Source organism: Cupressus sempervirens, chromosome 3 (genome assembly GCF_028749045.1).
Source record: "Cupressus sempervirens isolate cs-2001-9-10 chromosome 3, ASM2874904v1, whole genome shotgun sequence".
Lineage (NCBI taxonomy): Eukaryota > Viridiplantae > Streptophyta > Pinopsida > Cupressales > Cupressaceae > Cupressus > Cupressus sempervirens.
The window spans coordinates 419,322,573-419,344,147 of NC_143120.1; the positions used below are offsets into that span (position 1 = coordinate 419,322,573).

Below are 21,575 nucleotides of genomic sequence, written 5' to 3' on the forward strand. Positions count from 1 at the left end.
CGAGTGATCTTTAGGTGTCAAGCAGCCTTTAGGTGCTGAGTGAAGATCAAGTGCCAAGTGACTTCAGGTGCCGAGCATGATACAAGAGCCGAGTGATATTTGAGTGCTGAGTCACAGACAATGCTGAGCAAAACAGAAATGCAACATGAGCCGAGTAAGCCAGTTTGTTATATGTGCCGAGCAACAGGAATTAGTAAGTGCCAAGTAACACAGAATGCACATATGAGTTTTTAACTTCACTAACTTAGATGTAAACCATTTTTGTGGCCAACATATGACGAATTTTGAAGGATTTAAGTGATAAGATCGAATCTTTTCTATTTCCTATGCAATCTACATGTAGCCAATAAGAAAAATGGAGAAGGCATGCAACCAATAATAAAAGTGCAAGGAATGAGTGGGAAACAGAGATTCAATATGGATCATAGATCCATATCTAACCTTAAGTCTTCAAATGTCTTTATAAGGAAGACAAAATCTCATTGATTTGTAGAGGATGAAGACTTAGAGGAAGAGAGCATCAATGAAATATTCAGTTGATTAGAACAAAGCAAGGGATGCAAACAAGTATCAGATCTTAGAGGATCAAGATCAGAGTAAGCAGATCAAGTGTCTGTATACAACAATCAAAGGATTGTAAGCTATCAAGTTTATTATGCCTAATACTCTCTAGCCATTATATTAGAAAGGAAATCCTATGTTGATAGGTTAGCTTAACAACTATTTTGTAGATCCTTTAAATAGGTGATTAAATCCTTTAACAGGGTAACACTTCATGTAAAGTGTTTGTAAATCCTTTAACCAGGTCACTATTGACATAGTGTAAAGCCTTTAACAGGGCAGACCATTAGAAGTGGTCAAAAATTATTACTGCAGTAATTTTGTGGGTATCATCCCCACCCCACTTTTACCTTCTTATTCCTGGAGGGTTTTTGGGTTACCAAAATCTCAAGTGTTATGTGGTGGTACATGTTTGTTTTTCATGGATGTTTGATATATTTATATACACGCAATCTACTTTCAATTAAAAGTTTTAATGGTTAAAGTCCAATTCTTCTGATTCACACCCCCCCCCCCCCCCCTTAGAAGCATTCTTTCTATTTGAATATTCCAACAAGGTCCATTTCCACAAGTCCTTGTTCCCATCCACATACAACCCATGGTGCCATTGTTCAAAGAGATCAATGGTGTTGATAGGAAAACCCTAGGTCATATTGAAAAAAGACAGGAAATAAGACCAAATATCTCTAGTGAAGTGCCAATGGATAAAGATATGATCCACACTCTCACTATAATTTTACACATAATGCATCTGTTGGGTATCATATTTCCTCTCTTGGTAAGGTTATCCACCATCAAAATATGATATTGGAGTATAATCTAGAAAAAAATGTTGATTTTGGGGATAAGACTTGGATACCAAGCATTGGCCCAAACATGGGCTATTCCATTGTTTTGCATGGTCTCATAGCTAGAGGCTACAGTGTAGTTGTCATTCTTTTTCTCCCCCCATATAATGTCATCCTTGTTGTGGGACAAAGGTATATGCCTAACCATGTCCATCAATGGCTTAAGTTCTGGGGATATCTCAGTCAGATTAACCCACTCATCATTATCCCTATAGTCACTTACTTCGCATCCAAATCTTTCCATACAAGAGTTTACCCATCTATTAAATGGCTCTATGTTCCATAATGGCCCTTGTCTTAGCCAGTCATCATGCCAAAAATTTATGTTTTCCCTATTACCCAGTTTCCATTTTGCTTTCTCAAATGTTATACTCTTCATCCTCATAATGCCATTCCAGATGTTAGATCCCCTAGGGTCAAGGTCCCTACTAATAAAGTATCTGAAATTGATATTAGCAACATTCTTGTCCTTCAATATATCCCTCCATTCCCTTCTGGTGTTGAAAGTCCTCCATATCTGTTTAGATTGGAGGGCTCTGTTGAACTGTTTCAAATTCCTGATCCCAAGCCTCCTTGCTTTTTGGGTCTATAGAAGGTCTCCCAAGCCACCAAAAAATACTTCTTATTGCCATCAGTACCAGCCCAAATGAAATTCCTCTGAATGGATTCCAAAGTATCAAACACCTTTAAAGGAATAGAGAAGAGGTTTAAAGCATAAGTTGGTAAGTTCTACAAGGTAGATTTGATCAGAAGCACTCTGCCTACCTGACTTAGGGTGATGCATTTCTAGCCCACTAGCTTTCTATTGAATCTATCAATGAGATTATTCCAAAGAGGTCAGGGGGCTTATTCCCCAAAGGAAGCCCCAAATAGGTGGAAGGGAGAGGACCAATTTTGCAACCCAAAATGCCTACAATTTTCCTTTGTCTGGCTGCTGGGGTGTTTATAAAGAAGACCAAACTCTTGCTCTAGTTGATGAGTTGGCCTGTGGCATTGGAATAAGTATTGAGGATGCTCTTCACATTTCTACCTTTTTTCACCGAAGCCTTTGCCCCTAAAATGGTGTCATCCACAAATTGTTGGTGGGAGAAGATCAAGGGACCAGAGGAAGGTTTTAAGCCAACAATTTCCCCTTTTCTCCTTTTGTCTTGAATAAGCCTACCTAGGCCTTCAGCCATAATGATAAAGAGGATCGGTGAAAGAGGATCACCTTGCCTAAGACCCCTAAAAGATTTAAAGAAATTAGAGGGGGTCCCATTAAAAATAACTGCAAAGGAGGGGGTGGAAAATAGTTGAGATATAATCTTTCTAGTTTTGTCATTAAAACGAAAAGCTTCCAAGATTTTATCCATGAACCCCCAATCCACCCTATCATAAGCCTTTGAAAGATCAAGTTTAAGCACAAAACCTTCCTATTTTCCTTCCTCTAAGGAGTGGATCACCTCATGCACAACAATGATGGAATCAAGGATTTTTCTACCACAGACAAATCTTGATTACAGAGGTGAAATAATCTCTGACAGTAATTTGATAAGTCTATTAGTTAAAACTTTTGCAAAAATCTTGTAAAAAGAGTTGCAGAGATTAATAGGTTTGAAATTATCAAAAGAGTCTGCACATGTAACTTTAGGAATCAAAACCAACAAGGTGGCATTGATCTCTTTAAGCAGGTTTCTGGCCCCAGAATATTCTTGGACCACTTTAACAAAGTCATCTTTAATAACTTCCCAATACATCTGGAAGAAAAAAGTAGGGAAGCCATCAGGGCCTAGCGCTTTCTCAGTTGGCAAAGTGAGAACAACTTCCTTAGTTTCCTCAACATTTGAGATGGCCACTAGGGCCTTATTTTGTGTAACATTTATCACACTCATATGGGTATTGAGAATTTATTTATGGTCCTCTTCATCCAAGTTTAGATCTTTTGATAGGATGGAAGAGAAATATCTAATTGCTTCCTCCCCTTTTTAATACAGCTAATTATGTTGGCAGCCCTATGTTTCATAGTAGATAGATGAAAGAATCTTGAGTTTTTATCCCATTCCTTAAGCCATAACGACCTAGATCACTGCCTCCAAAACATTTCCTCTTTTCTCATGATGTTGTGAAGGTCAGCCAGAATATCCTTTTCAGAGTTCAACCTGATCTCATTATATCCCATATTCTATATCTCTTCCTATACCTCTACAAGATCCTCCAAAATCTTATCTTTAGATTGAAAGATATTACCAAAGTCCATTTTGTTCCACTTTCTGATCTCCATTTTAATGTTTTTGAGTTTTTTAGCCACCTTATACATAGCGGTGCCTTCCACCTTTACTTCACCACACCTTAATTTTTTCAAAAAGACCAGGGTGAGCAGACCACATCTTCTCAAATTTGAAAGGGAAATCCTTTTTCCTATTGATAGTTTACTAGGTGAGAGAAATAGGAGAATGATCTGATCCAAGTCTCGCCATAGAGGAAAGCTTGCAATGAAACTGGTTCATCCAATCCAAAATGATTAGGGCCCTATCCAACCTAACTTGAATGCAGTCTGTACTAACTTTCCTTTTAGACCAAGTTTATTTGTTGCCCCCAAGCTCTACATCTATAAGGGCCAAGTCTTTGATCATATCAGCCAAGTGTTGCTTGCTTTCTAGGTTCAATGAGAAACCTCCTAATTTCTCCATGGCCAAAAGAGGAGTATTGAAATCTCCCATAATAACTCCCTTAGGTTCTCTCACCATGGCCATTAAGTCACAGATTCTATTCCAATAAAGTCTTCTACTATTCTTAGAATTAGGGGCATAGATATTCATAATAGTCGAGCTGACTTGGTACTTGGGATTTTTGAAATGCATTAGCAAAATATTACCTTCATACAAAATGATTTTCACTTCAAAAGTATCCTTCCATATCACTAACAGATCTCCAGAAGCCCCTTTAGAATCTGTAGCCGCATTCTTCATACATTTATTGAAAATAATCTTTTCAACCTTCTCCTTCTCCATTTTAGTTTCCTGTATCAAGAAAAAATTTGGCCTATGATCCCTTATCATATTCCTAATAATTTCTTGTTTGTGGATTCCATTGAGTCCATGAATGTTCTGGGAAATGACCTTCATGGTTTATTTTGTGAGCATGTTTCTTGGATGGTTCTCTAGGTCCCATCCACAATATTTATTCTTGTTTCTTCCTTTCTGACTTGGTGCTTGTTCTTCTTGCATGGAGTGTTAGATTTATGTCCTGTGTTAGTTTTTACTTTGCTCCTCATAGCTGCAGGCAAGATCGATGATGGGTCCTTGTTTTTGTTCTTTTTCTTATTCTTAACTGTTATCCATGGTCTTGCATTAGCATCTTTACAGCTATAAAAAAGAGCCTCCATCCTAGAAAAATGGCCAAGATTAGAGGCAAAAAACATCTCAAGAAATTGATTAACTTTTCTAGGGGAAACCCCAATGCTAAAGTTTGATTCCTATGTTAGAGAAGGTCCCTGCACCTCCATAGACCCCCCAAAATCCTGGGTGTTAGGAATGGAGGATGCCTCATTGATTTCCTCCACTGTGGTCTCCTCATTTATTTCCTCCACTATGATCTCATCTTCCTCCATATTCTCCCTACAAACCACATCATCCTCCCCCCACTAGAGTTATGATGTTAGGGTTAGTTTCAAGAGCTTTTGTACCACTATTTCTTGTTGCCATCTGGGCCTTTTGTTGCTCCAACTCCTTATTTTCTATTCTTCCTCCCAAGCTATGGTGATCTTAAGGGGTCACAATCTTGTCTCTCTCTCTCTCCAAGAAATTCTCCCTCAGGGGTCTTTCCATTGGGGGCTTTCTCCTTCTACACCTTCGTGGAAGCCTTAGCTTGATTTAGAAATTTATGTTGATTTTCTTTACTTTTTCCTTGTTTATTTTGAGCCTTGTGTGCTTTTTCCTTCTTTATGAAAATAGAGCACACTTTTGCTTTATGTCCTGCCTTTTTGCAATGGAAGCAATAGAAAGGTACATTTTCATAATCTATCTGCTGCACTCACCTTCCTAATCTTGATTGAAACTCAATCACTTGATGCATATCCTGACCCTCAACCACTCCAATGCATATTCTAGCATACGTGCGTATTTTCTCTGCTACAATAACTGGGTCAATAGATAGAAACTCCCCAAAAGAGTTGGCAATGCCATCAAGCACATCTTCATGCCAGTATTCTTGGGGAAGTTCTGGCAATCTTATCCAAACCGGGGCTTGGGTCAAGAAATCATTTTTGAGGTTAAGGTTGGATGTCCACTTTTGAAGAATGAGAGTAGACTTCCCCATCAACCAATTTTCCACATAGGGAATCCTTGAGTAATTTTCTAGACAGGAAAAACTCAAAAGACATTAAACCTTTAGCCATAGTCGTTACTTCAAACTATCCTTTCAGCTCCCACTTTTTCTAGCAAAGATTCGAACTAAATCAATGTTTGGTAAAGATTTGAACTAGATTAATGTTTGGTCAGGGACTAATGAATTTACCCACTAGAGTTGTTGCCATGCTCAAAATATTATGATCTATAATCTCTATAGGTAATTCTAAGGCAAAAGTCCCCTTCTCTTTGTTTGATTTATTAATAATCTTAGGGAAGGAGGATTTACCTGATGGTTTGACTCCAAATAGATTAGTCCATCAACCTTAGGTACCTAAGGTCCCTTTAGATGCCCTTGGTTTTGGAGCAATGTAATATTTTTCTCCTACATGTAGCTGCAAAGTTCGTGGGTCCCCATCTTCTGTTGTATACCTCTTTCCTTTGTCATTATCATGCTCCAGGCCCACAGTCTAATCATCCTATCCATTCTTTGAAGGTTTCCCGCTCAAGACCACATTCAAAAGTTTACTTCCCTACTCCAGTCTGCTCATATGCCATCTCTTCCTAATGATTCTTGATCATTAATTAGTTGTATGATCAATTGTATGATTCTTATACCTTGTGTAATTGTTCTATTCTTCTGATCTTGTGATAATGTTCTATGATCATATTCTTACTTATTGTACTTTGATTATTTGAGATTTTGTGAGATGTTGTATCTTATCATGATGTATATTCTTTTAGCATTTCATATCCTGTGATGTATGCAAAGGATGAGTATGCATCCTCGTTATGCCATGTGGCATCTTATGTACTTGTATATTATTTCATATGATTTTGTACTTTTGGTTCCTCTATGATGTGGGCTTTGTTTGCTTATTAGATTTAATCGTAGTAAAGCTTATGTGTGTGATTCAACGTCATGGAACCCTTGAGAGATGTAAGTGTTATTGTATTTCTTATGTATGTATATGAGTTAATGCTTCTGATATGTTTTCTCTTGTTTGTTTTAATCTTTCAAAAAAAAAAAAATGCTTAGCAAACTTAGTGACATAATAAGTTAATTTCTTTTGGGTTCTCTGGTAGGGCATTACATGAAGGTAATCATAATCATTGAATAGACACATAAAAGTATCACCATTGCAAGTAAGAAACTATTACTATCTAGTATAATTAATTACCCTATATATCAAAGTAACATATTTCAAATATCAGTTAAGAGCTAATGTGTCCATATAAGAGTTAGATAGAACTTTAAAAATGAAGTCTACAATGATAGTAAAGAGGGGTATTACAGTAGGACCACATAGATCTATATGAACTATATCTAATCTTTCTTTAGTTGAGCATGTCTTGCTTTTAAAGCTATTCTTGGTCTATTTACTCATTACACATTCCTTGCATTTCATGTTACTATGCATCACTATCTTAGGTATATCTCCAACTACACTTGAATTATTGATCCTTACAATATTATCAAAGTTAACATAAAAAAATCTCTTGTGCCATAACCAACTGTCATCATTTTTTGCAACAAAACAACTTACTTCAAAGGGATTTATTTGAAATACACCACCTCTAGTCTTTGTAGCAAATGTGCTCATGTTTCTTGACTAATATCTAATTGTACATGTTCCATCCTTGAAATCTAAAAAATAACACTCATTCACAAGTTGACCAATGCTTAACAAATTATGCTTCAATCCATCAACAAATAAGACATCATCAATGTTAGCTTTCCAATCAAGAGTAATAGAACTTTTACTTTTAATCAAACAAGGAGTGTTATCACCAAACCTTACAACTCGCCACCATACTTATTCAACTACACAAGCTTTTCCTTATCACATTACATATGGTGTGAACATCCATTATCTATGATCCATTCAAATTTCTTTTCAACATGTGAAATTACTACTTTTTCCCCATTCGAAGGACTTTCCTTTTAAATAATAACAAAACCAGTTTCATCATCATCACTTTTCTTTGATTCATTATCCAATGCTCCTTCACCATCATAGTATCATTCTTTAGTATATTTAGACTTGTAAGTCTTAGACTTATACTTAGGCATTCCAATTGGACATCTAGGTGCAAAATTACCAATCTTATTACATGAAAAACATTTCAAAAGGAAAATTTCCTTCATATCTACCTTTGCATATGTATTCCCTTTTTGCAACCAATTCTTCAAGCTCTTCAAGCTTCCTTTCTTCTTCTTCTTCTTCTTCTTCTATCTTTGCCCAATCGTTGGCACATTCACCAAGATTAACACTAGCTCTACCAGTATTTGCACTTTTTGTTAGTATCCTTTTATCTTTATGAAAAATAGCCTTAAAAATATATTATATTTTAGGTAAAGAATCTTGTAATCTAGTAGTTTCAAAACCTAAAAGCTCATCAATCAATATTTCCTTGTTAAAACCCTTAATGAGAGGTATCACTTCTTCAATAGCCACAATTTTGATGTTGTAAGCTAGTGTCAGATATCTCAAAATGTTTTCTACAATCTTTTCTACTGTTACAGTTCCATTAGTGTTCCTTAGGCTAGTAATAATATTTATTATCCTTTTCACATAAGATATGATAATATCATCCTCTTGCATTCTTGTTCTCTTGAACCTTGCTTCCAATTTTGTGTATTTGTCTCCTTTATACAATGCTTCTAACTTAACCCAAATTGCATAAGTTAAATGTAATTCCTTGACTTCAATAAACTCAACTTCCAAAAAGGCACTAATTGATGCTTCCTTAGCAATTATATTACATGTGAATTTCTTCTTCTCCTCATTTGTACATGAAGATAATTCATTCTCTAACTTTATCTCTTCTTGGTTCTTTGTAATTATCCAATAATCAATACCCATGTAGATTAGATGTGTTCTCATCTTGTTCTCCCAACTATCATAGTTATCACCATCAAATTTAGGATCGTTCTTCCTATAAGTCATCATAGATTTCCTTAAGCTATTAATTTTTCTTCTCAAAGAGGACCACAAGTTTTGATACCACTTGTTACAAGCTAGGGTTGTTGTTGCAGCAAAAGATCAAAGATCAACCTATTAATGCCCCATACAACCATTATATTTATAGAAGAAACATGAGGCATCTAGGCCATGTCATGAACCCCTTGAGGGATGCTGGCTCACTGAAAATAACACAATATTAATTTGGCATTTTATATGGTTTTCATGGTCTAGTTTTCTAGACTATGTGTATTTTGACGATGCATAAGGACTAGCAATAATCCAATATATTTAAGGAAGTTTACATAGTGAGGTTCAAGTTCTCCATAATAACACCTTGATACAATATATTTACGATTCTAGATAACAATCAAATATGACAATATAAGCATGCAATGTCCTATCTATAGGCTTTGAAGGAAATCATTTTTTCAAAGCTCCAAAACTAAATATTTCTAAGATAAATGTTTCTTGTAATATCTACATTCCTTATTACATTTTTCTGATTTTTGGATATGTTTGATTGCACAAATGGTTGTCTTTAAACACCTTCTCATAATGAATAGTTTTATAAGTGTGCACTATTTTATCTCACAACAACTAGTAGGTAAGGATGGAAACACCATTTGAAAAAACTTGTCGTAATCACAAGAAGCTGAAGATTATTTCCTAGTGATATGAGATTGGCCTAGGAGAGAACACAAAATATTGGGATCAAGAATGGAACCATGGCATTATTAGATAAGAATAAGGTGAATGCAATAATAGGTACAAGCGGGGGCTAGATTAATGTTGGACATATAGACACATTGAGATCAAGGAAGAAACCATACTTATCATAAGAGTATTCACTTATACTATATAATCTTATTAATACATTTCATCAAATGAACCTAAAAATAATTGAACAATATTATAATATATATATTTTATTATTTCAATTTCACATACCAATTTCTAATTAGTTCCTCGCAAGTTACTATAGCATACATAGGGCTTTATTTCTTATTTTTATGAGCTAATCATTGTCTTGAATAGTTTTAAACTATTGTGCTTGTATATAATGTTTTTATGCCAAAATGTATTCACCTGTTCTAAATAAGTTTCTATTTTATGCTAATTGGTTGGTCCTCTCAACAATCACAAGTTGAAGATTTTTTATATTAGTTGTCCAATCCTAAGACATTATTTTTTGATAACTTTTTCATTCATTCATTGAGAGAGAGAGAGAGAGAGAGGAGAGAGAGAGAGAGAGAGAGAGAGAGAGAGAGAGAGAGAGAGAGAGAGAGAGAGAGAGAGAGAGAGAGAGAGAGAGAGTATTTGTTTTAGAATCTTTATGTCTTATCATGACAAGAGGAATGATTCACATATCTACCAATATCTTGTACACATTCTTCAAAAATTAATCTTCTATCAAATATTTATTTAGTGAAGTTTTCTTTTGTCAATATAATGACTTCAATTTTTATTTTTATTTTAAAAAGTTTGATTTTTTTCATTTTCTTTTGTTAATGTAACGACTTCAATTTTTTTATATTTTAAAAAGTTTGAAAAGAATTGATTTTGTTTTATTATCTTTCTTCTCCTAAAATATATTAGATGTGAACTATTAACAATACATAAACATATCTTGTAAAATAGTTGAAATTACACATCTTTACAATGCCGAAATAATTTATTGTTTTTGAAATTAAAAGCGACCAAAAACAAGGGGGTTTGCCCTTAATAGTCAAAAGGCTGGTAACCAACACATTACCAGCCAGTAACAAAAATAGACAAATAGAACAGGAGTACCAGCAGGCAGAGACTTAAACCATAAACCAAAAATAAGCTAGAACTAGAAAGGAGAGAGAGAGAGAGAGAGAGAGAGAGAGAGAGAGAGAGAGAGAGAGAGAGAGAGAGAGAGAGAGAGAGAGAGAGAGAGAAATAAGCTAGAATACATTTTTATGCCAAAATGTATTCACCTATTCTAAAAAAGTTTCTATTTTATGCTAATTGGTTGGTCCTCTCAACAATCACAAGTTGAAGATTTTTTATATTAGTTGTCCAATCCTAAGACATTATTTTTTGATAACTTTTTCATTCATTCAGAGAGAGAGAGAGAGAGAGAGAGAGAGAGAGAGAGAGAGAGAGAGAGAGAGTATTTGTTTTAGAATCTTAGCATGACAAGAGGAATGATTCAAATATCTACCAATATCTTGTACATGTTCTTCAAAAATTAATCTTCTATCAAATATTTATTTAGTGAAGTTTTCTTTTGTCAATATAATGACTTCAATTTTTATTTTTATTTTAAAAAGTTTGAAAAAAGTTTGATTTTTTTCATTTTCTTTTGTTAATGTAATGACTTCAATTTTTTTATATTTAAAAAGTTTGAAAAGAATTGATTTTATTTTATTATCTTTCTTCTCCTAAAATATATTAGATGTGAACTATTAACAATACATACACATATCTTGTAAAATAGTTGAAATTACACATCTTTACAATACCGAAATCAATTATTGTTTTTGAAATTAAAAGTGACCAAAAACAAGGGGGTCGGCCCTTAACAGTCAAAAGGCTGGTAACCAGCACATTACCAGCCAGTAACAAAAATAGACAAATAGAATAGGAGTACCAGCAGGAAGAGACTTAAACCATAAACCAGAAATAAGCTAGAATTAGAAAGGAAACAACCTAGCTACCCAAGCCTAATAAAATCTTAAATACAGCTAATTACCAGCAAAACCATAACTACCATAAAAGTATATAAAGTCTTTGGATCCTTAAATCCCCATAATTGAACAGAACTAAAAAAGACTTAGATTTCTTTTTTCCCTTTCCCCTTGCATGAAGTAGAATCTGGGCCCAGTCATCGGCAAGAAACTTGAAGAGTAATTTGTTGTCCTCCATGTCCAAGCCAGCTTCCTCCTTCTCCTGTGCCAGCAATTGGAGGGTAGTAGCAGCAACATGAGTAACTTTAAGTCCAAACTTGGAGAAGGTGAAAAACCCCTCCTCCAAATCTTTGACCCTTTTCTCCAAGTTCATCTAATGCTCCTCCACTACCTCAGTCTCCTCTTTATGCTCCTCGACCTTCTTTGCAACAACCTCCTTCATTTTCTGTCCCTGCGGTTTATCTTGCAGCACCTGTGAGTTAGAGGAAATCTTCGAATTTTCCTTAACAGAGGAAGAAATGGGAATTGGGGAATTATCCTTTTTGCTCATCTCCTCACAAAAAGTAATAGGTTTAAGTGAGAAGCTGGCTGAAACATGAGTTATCTCAATATTCCTTTCTTTACCATCCGACACTTGAGTTTGAGTATCATCCATCGAAATGTTCCCAGAATTGAAAATTTTTTCCCCCTCCTCATTACCTTCATCCTTTTTGGAGTTGGAAATATTTTCCTCCTTCCTTCTATCACTGATATTGCTTAAGCTATCTTCTTCAACTTCCTCAACAGGGTATCTGATGGACTTCTGCTTAACCCTAGCCTAGGACTTAGCTAACTTACCAGACCTTCTTCTTGCTTTTCCCCCAATATCCTCACCAGAATCCTCTCCAACAACCTCAACCACCTTATCAACTTTAATTTTGTTGTTTCCCTTTTGTTCTAGGGCTATGTCAGGTTTTTTCTTTTTCTTAGTATCCTTGCTAGGAGATGGCCTAGGAGTATGGATTTTCGTCCCCGTATTGGAGCTCGGGGGGGAATTTAGACTATGGCGAGGGTTTTCCACTACAACCTCTCTAGGGGGACACAAAGCTAAGTGGAATTGATACAGACGAAAAAATTAACCCCTAACGAATAATGGTGAAGTTTAAGCCTTTACTCTTTTTTTCCCTAATATCATTAATCATATCCTCAAGCGAATGTAGAAGGAAAAACGAAATGGAAATGAAATCCCTATTTCTAAAGTGATTCAACAAAGGAAAATGATAATAATAGCACACTCCAAACCTGCCTTCCAGTGTGAGATACTTCATTAGGACCAGACACACATCATCCCAGGGCTCAGGTAACTTATCCCTTTTAAACCCTCCTCAGTAGCGAATCGGCTCCTCATTCTTCACAAAGAAGTTATTCATGCTAGCCTCATCCAAGACTTTAGTAACTTTCTTCCATTTTTTACCCTTCACTGTGAGTCCTATTACCATTGCAATTACCTCCTTCGTGACTTGAAATGTAATGTCATTGATTGTAACCTTCCTATCATTCCAATTATTCACAAATTGTAATGCACAATTTTTATCGTACCCAGCCGTGGACATCATATAGGGCAAAAAACCCCTTCTTTCAGAAGATACCAGGTCGCCATCCTGTCCTTGAAGTTCTCTAATCTCGTTGGTTCCAACCGATTCAGATCAACTCCCATTTCAATTCCTCCACTATTTGGCCTCTCTTCCTTAGAAATACGCATCAGAACTTTATCACTTTCAAATTCTCTATGGCTACTCTCTTGCTTAAATCCTTTGAGGAAATAGGGATCAAAATTACAGACCCGCGTATGATGTGTTCCAGAATCCCATAACATCTTATTATGAGATTCATGGGTATTAAAAAACCTAATTTTCTCTCCCCATCAATTTCTAACATCCCAATCCATAATATCTATCGTACTTCCTTTTGGAGAGCGATTCGAAGCTTGCAACGAGTTTCCATAATTAGGAAAAGACAATTTTCTTAATTTGTAATTACTCCACTTGTCATTTGTACGACCACATCTGTCTCTTATTTCCAAAATGCTAAAGTTTAATTTAGCGACAAAGTTCTCCATCTTGCCAAATTTGGCCTTACTTTTAAATTTAGTGATCACCATTTTGAATTTTGCTGCCTATTTCCTTGGATATCAACATCCTTAGATTTTTGTTGATATCAACTAAGTTTTCCCAGCACGTGATTGCCCTAACATTAAACCCCATGGCAGCCGCAACGTCTGCCACTTGAATACCCTCCCAGTAGATATGATGCAGGTGGACCATTCTCATTTCCTCCAATATATTTTTAATATCCAAGATGATATTTCTAATCTTCCATCCCAATTTTGCCTCCCCCTTTACCCAATCGATCACTAGTTTGGAGTCCCCTTCTATAGTTAACTCTAAAATGTTTCTTTCCCTAGAGAGTTGAAGACCCCATAATAACGCCGTAGCTTCTGCCACATTATTGCTACCAATCCCCACCTGGCCTACATAAACCAACAACACATCATCATTCTTGTCTCTCAGCACACCTCCAGCCGCTCCCTGTCCTCCTTTCACAGCTCCGTCAAAATTTAGTTTATACTGTGTGATGGTGGGTGGTCTCCATATTGTCTGTTGTCTCCTCCTCCTAGCGAAGTTATCAAATAGGAAAAAATCCTCTTGACAACCCCAATTCTCAGCCACAATGCCTTCAAGTCTTCTGGGTTCCTCCTTTGGCATCTTGTATTTAGCTACCCTTAGATTTTCCTTCAATAGTTTGTTCATCGCTCCAAAAACCACTTCAACCGTCCTATTTTCCTCCATGAATATCCTATTATTCCTTTCTTTCTATATGTGCCAACATACATATGGTGGGATAATCTTCCATAAAAGGATTAGTCTTGGATGATGGAATGGGCAATCCCAATTGTCCACAAACTGTCCCAAGTTATCTTTCATGACCCAAGCCACCCCCAATCTTTCCCAAACCTTAGTCCAGATGTCAATCGCAAACTGACATTCAATGAAAAGGTGGTTAATACTTTCTTCCTTTTGTTCACAAAGGCAGCAACGGTTTGTTATGTAGAATCCCCTTTTTTTCAAATTATTAATTGTTAAATTTTTTTCATGTTGAACTGTCCACCAAAAGAAATTGATCTTAGGTATAAGGTTATTGAAATCAATTATTGTTATTTTTTTTGAATTATTAGATAAAAATGATGACAATCATATTTCACATTTGCAACTTCTATGTTTCATCTTTGATTTTGATTTACAAAGATAATTTACTATAACTTGATGGACGCCAATGATATTATGATTCCATTGATTTCCTTAATTTTATTATTAAATTTAAAATTAACTTTTAAAAAATCTAATGTTCAAAATAAAATTGGTTTTAAAAAATCAACAATATTATCGAGAGAAGGAGTAGACACTACAAATCCTTGTTAAATATCAATAGTGAATAAATAAAATTATTTTCTTACAAGTATCTAACAATGTCTTAAATTTAGAAGTTTTATATAATTTTGTATTGAATACTAATAATTAAATAACTAAGTATTTTGAAACCATCTTACCTCTAAAATAAAAGTTATCTATGATACTAGTTAAATGGACGTGATCCTATAAGGAAGGACCTTCAAACCTTTCTTATACTTGAGATGATAGTTTTATGAAATTGAAAAAGTGTGGCTCAATTGGTTGAACACAATTGACGAGGATGATTGCATGTGATATAGATACCATCCACTAATGTTCAATTCTTTTGAGATGTGCTTAGGCTAGATCATGCAACCCTCAATTATTACAAGTTGGATATTCTAACATGTACATGAAAAGACCTCGGTAATGCGAACATGAGTTGTGATGTTCATTGTTGATTTAATGGCCATACATTTTTATTTAATATCCATTTTTTTACAACATTGCACCAATAGTTGTGACTTTAAAGTTGTTATTCTTATGATGACTACCCAAAATTGAATGAAATGTACCCTTAGTTGTAAACACCAATGAATCATGTGATGTTACATCAATTACACAAACATGGATATCCTTTGTGCAAGACCATTGATCTCACCTATTTATTGGGATATTTTGGACACCTTGTCATTAAACATACTTAAGTGGCATCACATTTGATGATGCTCTCTCAAACCTTAATTATATGCAAGGAACTTGACAAAGAATTAATTTGAAATTTTCATATGAGATTTTGATATGTGTAAACTTAAGATACTCAACTAGATTGACTACCCCATATATTTAGACTTATCTCAAAAGCAATTGTAACTCAAAAATTATACGTAATTCTAAAATTTTTAAATTCATGACCATATTAGAAACTTAAAGCTTAAAATTTCCTTTTACTGGCTTAATAGCTTTCAGCTTAGAATCTCACCTTTCCTCTTGCATTGAACCATTGCCCAACTCTTTACGCTTTGGCCTTGCCTTGATTTTGATAAACGTTTATTTTGTTCCCTAAAAAACATTTCCAGATTTTCGCAATCTATTTATTTAAATCATGGGTGCCCTTCAACAAATCTTTAGGCCAAATACGAAAGAACTCCTTTAAAATATAAAACAAAACGAAACAGAGACTCGTAGGTTAAAACTTGAAATGGCAGACCAGTTAAATGAAAACTCTCCTGGTTTTTGGCAGATTCTGATATTTGCAGGCTCGTGGTCTCAAATTTATCAGGTACCACAATTATCCGCTTTTGTCGATTCAAAACTCATATTCATGCTAAATCAATCCCGTTTAATGTAGAATTGAAATCAATATATCCTATAGTGACTGTTCTCTGAAATATCTTCAGCTTGTTTCTGTTCGATGCTATTATTCAATGTTACATATGAAATCAGCAGTAAGAACGATGCCCATGTCCATCCGTTCAGGTTAGGACGGACAGTATGATGATGGTGGATAAATTGAGAACGTATAAGAAAGCGTATGCCATCCTTGGGCGATATGAGGATCTTGAATGCTTCCGAAATCAGAAAATGTTTTCATTTCAATTCTTTGGATGATTGTCGCACTAGTGAAATTATCGTAGCGAATGATTTATTTAATGTACAAATATGGTAGACACTCTGGACTCGAAACCATTAATTTAGGCGGGTCCGTATGTATGTACTTAGGGTTTATTGAATAATCTTTTATCAGATTAGAATGATTTTAAGCAATGCGTATGGAAGACATGGCCTAATAGGTAATTGGGTCCATGAAGTTAGTGAGTTTGTATTTGGGCAATTAGGGTTTATAAGATGGAAAGGATATTCCCAAATTAGTAGACTGATTTCAAACGGTGCATATGGAAGACATGGCTTCCAAGAAGAAGAAGAAGAAGAAGAAGAAGAATATATAGAAGATGAAGTTATTAAGGGCTTCCATGGAAGTCGGGAGAAGATGTCTAGTGAAACTGGATATGGGGCTTGTAATGAGGATAAGTTTGAATATGAATACGAGCATCCAAGAGTCAAGGAAGCTTGTAGGCTCATTAAATTACAGCATATGTGGGAGACAAGTCTTGAGAGGGACCTCAGGCGCACGGTTCGCAAACTAACTCCTCAACAGGTTTGTGCTGTTCTTCAATCTCAGGAGGATGAGAGAGATGCTCTCAAGTTCTTTTACTGGGCAGACAGGCAATGGCAATATCGACATGATGTTGCAGTGTATCATTGCCTTCTCAGGATTTTGAGCAAGACCAAGCTCTGCCAGGGAGCTCGCAGAGTGTTGCAATTAATGATTAGAAGAGGGCATGGTTGTTCCCCGCTGACATTCAATCATCTGATGATTTCATATGGTCGTGCAGGCAGGTTGTTGGATGCCCTAAAGGTGTTGAAACTGATGCATATACATGGTGTTAAGCCTGATCTCTCAACTTACAACACGATCATCCATGTGCTTGTGATGGCACAAAATTTAGATAAGGCCCATAAATATTTCAATGCAATGAAGCAGGCGGGAATGGCTCCTGATATTTTGACATTTAATATTCTTGTGAAGGGGCTGTGTGAAGTACATCGATTGGATGATGCTCTGCAGCTGTTGAGAGAGATGCCTTTTAGGGGTTGCCCTCCTGATAATGTTACGTACCACACAATACTAAGTTTTCTATGCAAGCATAGGAAGATGGATGAGTTGCGAAACATACTGGGGATGATGGAGGAACATGGGCTGGCACCAGATCAGAGCACCTATTCTATTCTAATTCACGTGCTTTCAAAATATGGCCATTGTTTTGAAGCCTTGCAATTCCTTAGGGAGATGGAAGACAAAGGCTTCAAGGTTAACGTTGTGGAATATAGTGCAGTGATTAATTCATTTTGTAGGGGTGGAAAGATGGATGAAGCTAAAGATGTTGTAGACGAGATGGTGTCCAGGGGGCTTATACCTGATATAGTTATATACAGCACAATAATCAATGGTTTTTGTAGGATAGGACGAGTTGATTTAGCTAGAAAGTTGATTCATAGCATGCTACAGAAGGGCTTGGAACCTAACACTGTAATTTATACAGCCCTGATGAATGGACTTTGCAAGATTGGCAATTCAATGGAGGCCAAACAGCTTCTTGAAAAGAGCGAGGATGATTTGTGGACACCCAATAACATCACATACAGTGTAGCTATGCATGGGCTTCGAAGAGAAGGAAAATTGACAGAGGCATGCTTGATTGTGAATGAGATGCTGCAGAGGGGATGCTTCCCTTCTCCCGTTGAGATTAACTTGCTGATACATTCTCTATGTAAGAAGCACAGACCTGATGAAGCAAAAAGGTTCATGGAAGAATGCCTGAGAAAAGGTTTTCCTATCAATGTAGTGCATTTTACCACTGTGATCCATGGGTTCTGCAAGGAAGGAAAGATAGAAGAGGCTCTTTCTTTGCTGGATGACATGTATTTGACCAAGCGCTATCCAGATGCTATAACTTATACAACTTTGATTCATACACTGGGCAAGATAGATAGACTAAAAGAGGCTACTCAACTCACACTAAGAATGCTGAAGAAGGGTGTGCTTCCTACACCCCTAACTTATAAAATTGTGATTAACACATTCTGTGAGCATGGTATGGTGGAAGAATTGTGTCAATTACTGGCACAGATGATGGAGAGGGACAGCTTTAGAGATGGATACAATTTGATGATTGAGAAGCTTTGTAAGGATGGAAAGTTGCAGGAGGCCTTCAAATTTCTTGGCAAGGGGTTGCGAACAGCTTCTCGTGCTGATGCTGTCACATGCCATACTCTGATTCAGAGTTTTCTTAAGAATGGTCAACCGACAGATTCCTACAAAGTAGCTTGCAGAATGTTTCAAAGAAACATGATTCCTGACATTCAGATTTGTGGAAAAATAAAAGAAGAACTGCTTTTGGAAGGAAAATCATGGGAGGCAGAGAAGCTGATGGAGAAATTTGTGGAGAGAGGATGCATCTCACCAGGTTCTATGTAATGGGACAAACATGTTAGCCCAAAGATTGTTTATAAGAAATATTGATATAACTGCAATCAGGGTAAGTCAATTATGGGGCATAAATTTTTGAGCAGTACTGTCCTAAGCTGGTACCTGCTGGCATTGAAAAATATTAATGACATCAAGTTGTCACAGTCCATGAGATAATGCGAGATTCTTTTGGAAGCATGTTTGCATCAAAAATATTATCCATATTTTTTATCATATTACATGATCATTGTTAGAATGAGGAAACATATAAGCAGATTGTGGGCTACAGATCCTTATATAAATAACTCTCATAAAGTATATTGATGCCATTATAGGGGAAACAGAAGCATCAAAAGCACTAGCCATTACACGCTATTAAGATAGATACAAAAATATTGAATGCACTGGCCATTTACTATCAATAAATCAGAAACAATCACCCTTTTGAAATTATAAAAAATTAACGCTTCTTATTTTCAGCATATTAACAACTGGCTTTGATTAGTAGAATGATTGGTTGATTTCATTAGAGAAGTGGAACATGAGTCAGTAATCACAAGAAGCAGGGTACAGGCATCTGAAGTTGGAAACTTAGAGAAAATGAAGGTTTTGACAGTTTTATGTAAAACTGCCAATAACTTTAGACAGTTTTGTAATCACCAAGGCAGTAGTAAAGTGGTTGTTTCACAACTATTGAAAGCAGCGGTTTCCTCTTGTATCAGAAACAGCCAGAAATGCCCAAGAATGGTTTGAGTTTCTCTTCCATGTTTTTGACAACTTTTGGGATCCCTGACCAGATTTTCAAGTTTATTAAACATGCGTAAATGCCCATAGTGGTACATGAATAGGATTTGAGTTGAATTGATTAAATTCTAGTAGAGGTTATTGGCTGAACTGGCTGTCATAGTGTACAGCTCTGGAAGTGTGTAACAGATTCTTTCATATGATATTGGGAACTAAAATAAGTTGAGTTCAGGCTGGCTGTGTGCCAATGAGGCCTAAGATTGCATTTCATTTTGAAGATAGTGGATAAGTGATTATTTCACCTCTCTTTTTCTGGAGATTTCGCCTGGAATTTGGGTTTTCCATGGTGAATCCTTATGGTTCTATTTGTGGTGTTTGTTGCTCTCCATTTCCTTTAACTTTGCTCTGATTTACTTGTTTAGAAGTTGCAGTTTATCGGTTTTTCATGAGATTTGTAAACGAGGACTTGTTGTAAGCCATAAGGCATAGCTTTCTCTAGTTTATACATTAGACTTCCATTAGTGGCTCAAACCTAATCTTTCATCTCTATTCAAGTTTTTAGAATGCATACAATCTTAACTGCCTCCATTAAACACCTTTTGTATTGTTAAAGTCTTAAAGATTATTTTTGTAATTGTGTGCACTTACTAGTCTTTCATTGTTTGCTGAACAAAAATGAGCATTTGTGAAGCTATGAGTCCCTGTTTTGACTCCATGGCCTTTGTGATCTTATGTTTATTTAATGTTTCTTAGTGATCAAGGAACTATGAAAAGGCTATTCCCTTTCACTTGATTCTAAGACATCCAATCCTCTTACAAGTTATCTGAGATGTGTGTAGATATGTTCTTATATTGCATAAGGCATCAACCCATATAAGGTAGTTTGTAGTAAAACAACTTTACACAAGTCTTGGATCCATCATTATGCAATTACTTGTGGTAAATGATTTTCCATGGTCACCCCTTTGCACATTGTTTTTCCATTATCAACACATAAATCTGTTTAGGATCTATACTAGTGTAAAGAATCTCACCAAATGTTAGTTTTGATCTCAAATTTTCATTGTTTGATTTTTGCTATCATATGCTCTCTTCAGGGTTTGAATTTGGGTTTGTGTTTTATATGAGTTCTTGTTTTTGTGACTACATATGGCTCAATAGTTTCAACTTTCATAGGATTTTTCTTTGCTGTTGCATGCCTGATCTTTTCCTTGTTTGAGAGAGATACTAGTTCCACTCTTCTGTGGTTTAAGAATTTTTGTTTGATATTGAGACCTTCGAATATTTATAAGCAGGCTTGTGCAATTATAGACTGCAAGGGGGTTCTGTTGTTGGAAGCAGACTGTAAGCATGGACAATACATACAAAAGGGCTAACTGATGTTGTCAATTTTGTATACTCACTTATCTAACAGAGGCTTTGGACTGGTGACAGTATGCTCGTCTTTGATGTCCATTTTTTGGAACAGTTGCTTCAAGGGTGTTTATAGATTGTGGAGGCTTTTTAGTTTTTACAGCATTTTAATTCTGTATAAAGCTCTGCATGTTCTGTCCACAAAGTATTTTTAGAAGTCGTAACACCATTTCTGGTAGTAAGTGGACTTAATCTCTTAATATAAATGCATTTGAAATATCCCTGTTTGCAAGATTGATTACATCCATATTTTGGATGATGTCTTGTTAAAATTGGAGCTATTTATATTGGCAATCTATCTTGATGCATAAGATTTCATCAGTGGAAATTAATAGTTAACAAATTTGGTAACAACTATATGCAACCTAGCCATTATGCTTAGAATTTGACACAACTAGCTGATAGGAACTAGCTGCACCACCTTATGGACTGCCAAATCTTAACAAAGAAGCAGTAATTAGATTAACCATTTAATTAGGTTAATTTCCTTGGAGTAGTGCCTAGATGTGGTTCCTTGCCGAGTCTTCAATTTCTGATATATTCTTTGTGATCAATTTGTAATTGAAGAATATTTGGAAAAGGTGGTTGCAATGTATAGCAACA

General features: G+C 35.7%; 1 protein-coding gene across 3 annotated transcripts; it reads left to right on the forward strand.

Moving 5' to 3' along the window:
• The first annotated feature begins 15,822 nt into the window (after window positions 1–15,822).
• Window positions 15,823–21,191, forward strand: LOC149566811 (Tetratricopeptide repeat (TPR)-like superfamily protein). 3 transcript variants are annotated; one of them, XR_016362303.1, is made up of 2 exons: window positions 15,823–16,067; window positions 20,855–21,191. XR_016362303.1 is itself a non-coding variant. In XM_089820138.1 (2 exons), the coding sequence occupies exon 2, from the start codon at window positions 16,539–16,541 to the stop codon at window positions 18,822–18,824; it is 2,286 nt and encodes a 761-aa protein (XP_089676264.1). In that variant the 5' UTR covers window positions 15,904–16,067; window positions 16,186–16,538; the 3' UTR covers window positions 18,825–19,862. The 3 variants fall into 3 exon arrangements, 2 of the variants coding, with proteins under 2 accessions (XP_089676264.1, XP_089676265.1); XM_089820138.1 differs by lacking the exon at window positions 20,855–21,191 and adding an exon at window positions 16,186–19,862 and having other exon boundaries at window positions 15,904–16,067; XM_089820139.1 differs by lacking the exon at window positions 20,855–21,191 and adding an exon at window positions 16,265–19,862 and having other exon boundaries at window positions 15,904–16,067.
• The last annotated feature ends 384 nt before the right edge of the window (window positions 21,192–21,575 follow it).

Coding starts and splice junctions, on each gene's coding strand:
- LOC149566811 (XM_089820138.1), top strand. CDS start 16,539: ATGATTTTAAGCAATGCGTATGGAAGACATGGCCTAATAGGTAATTGG.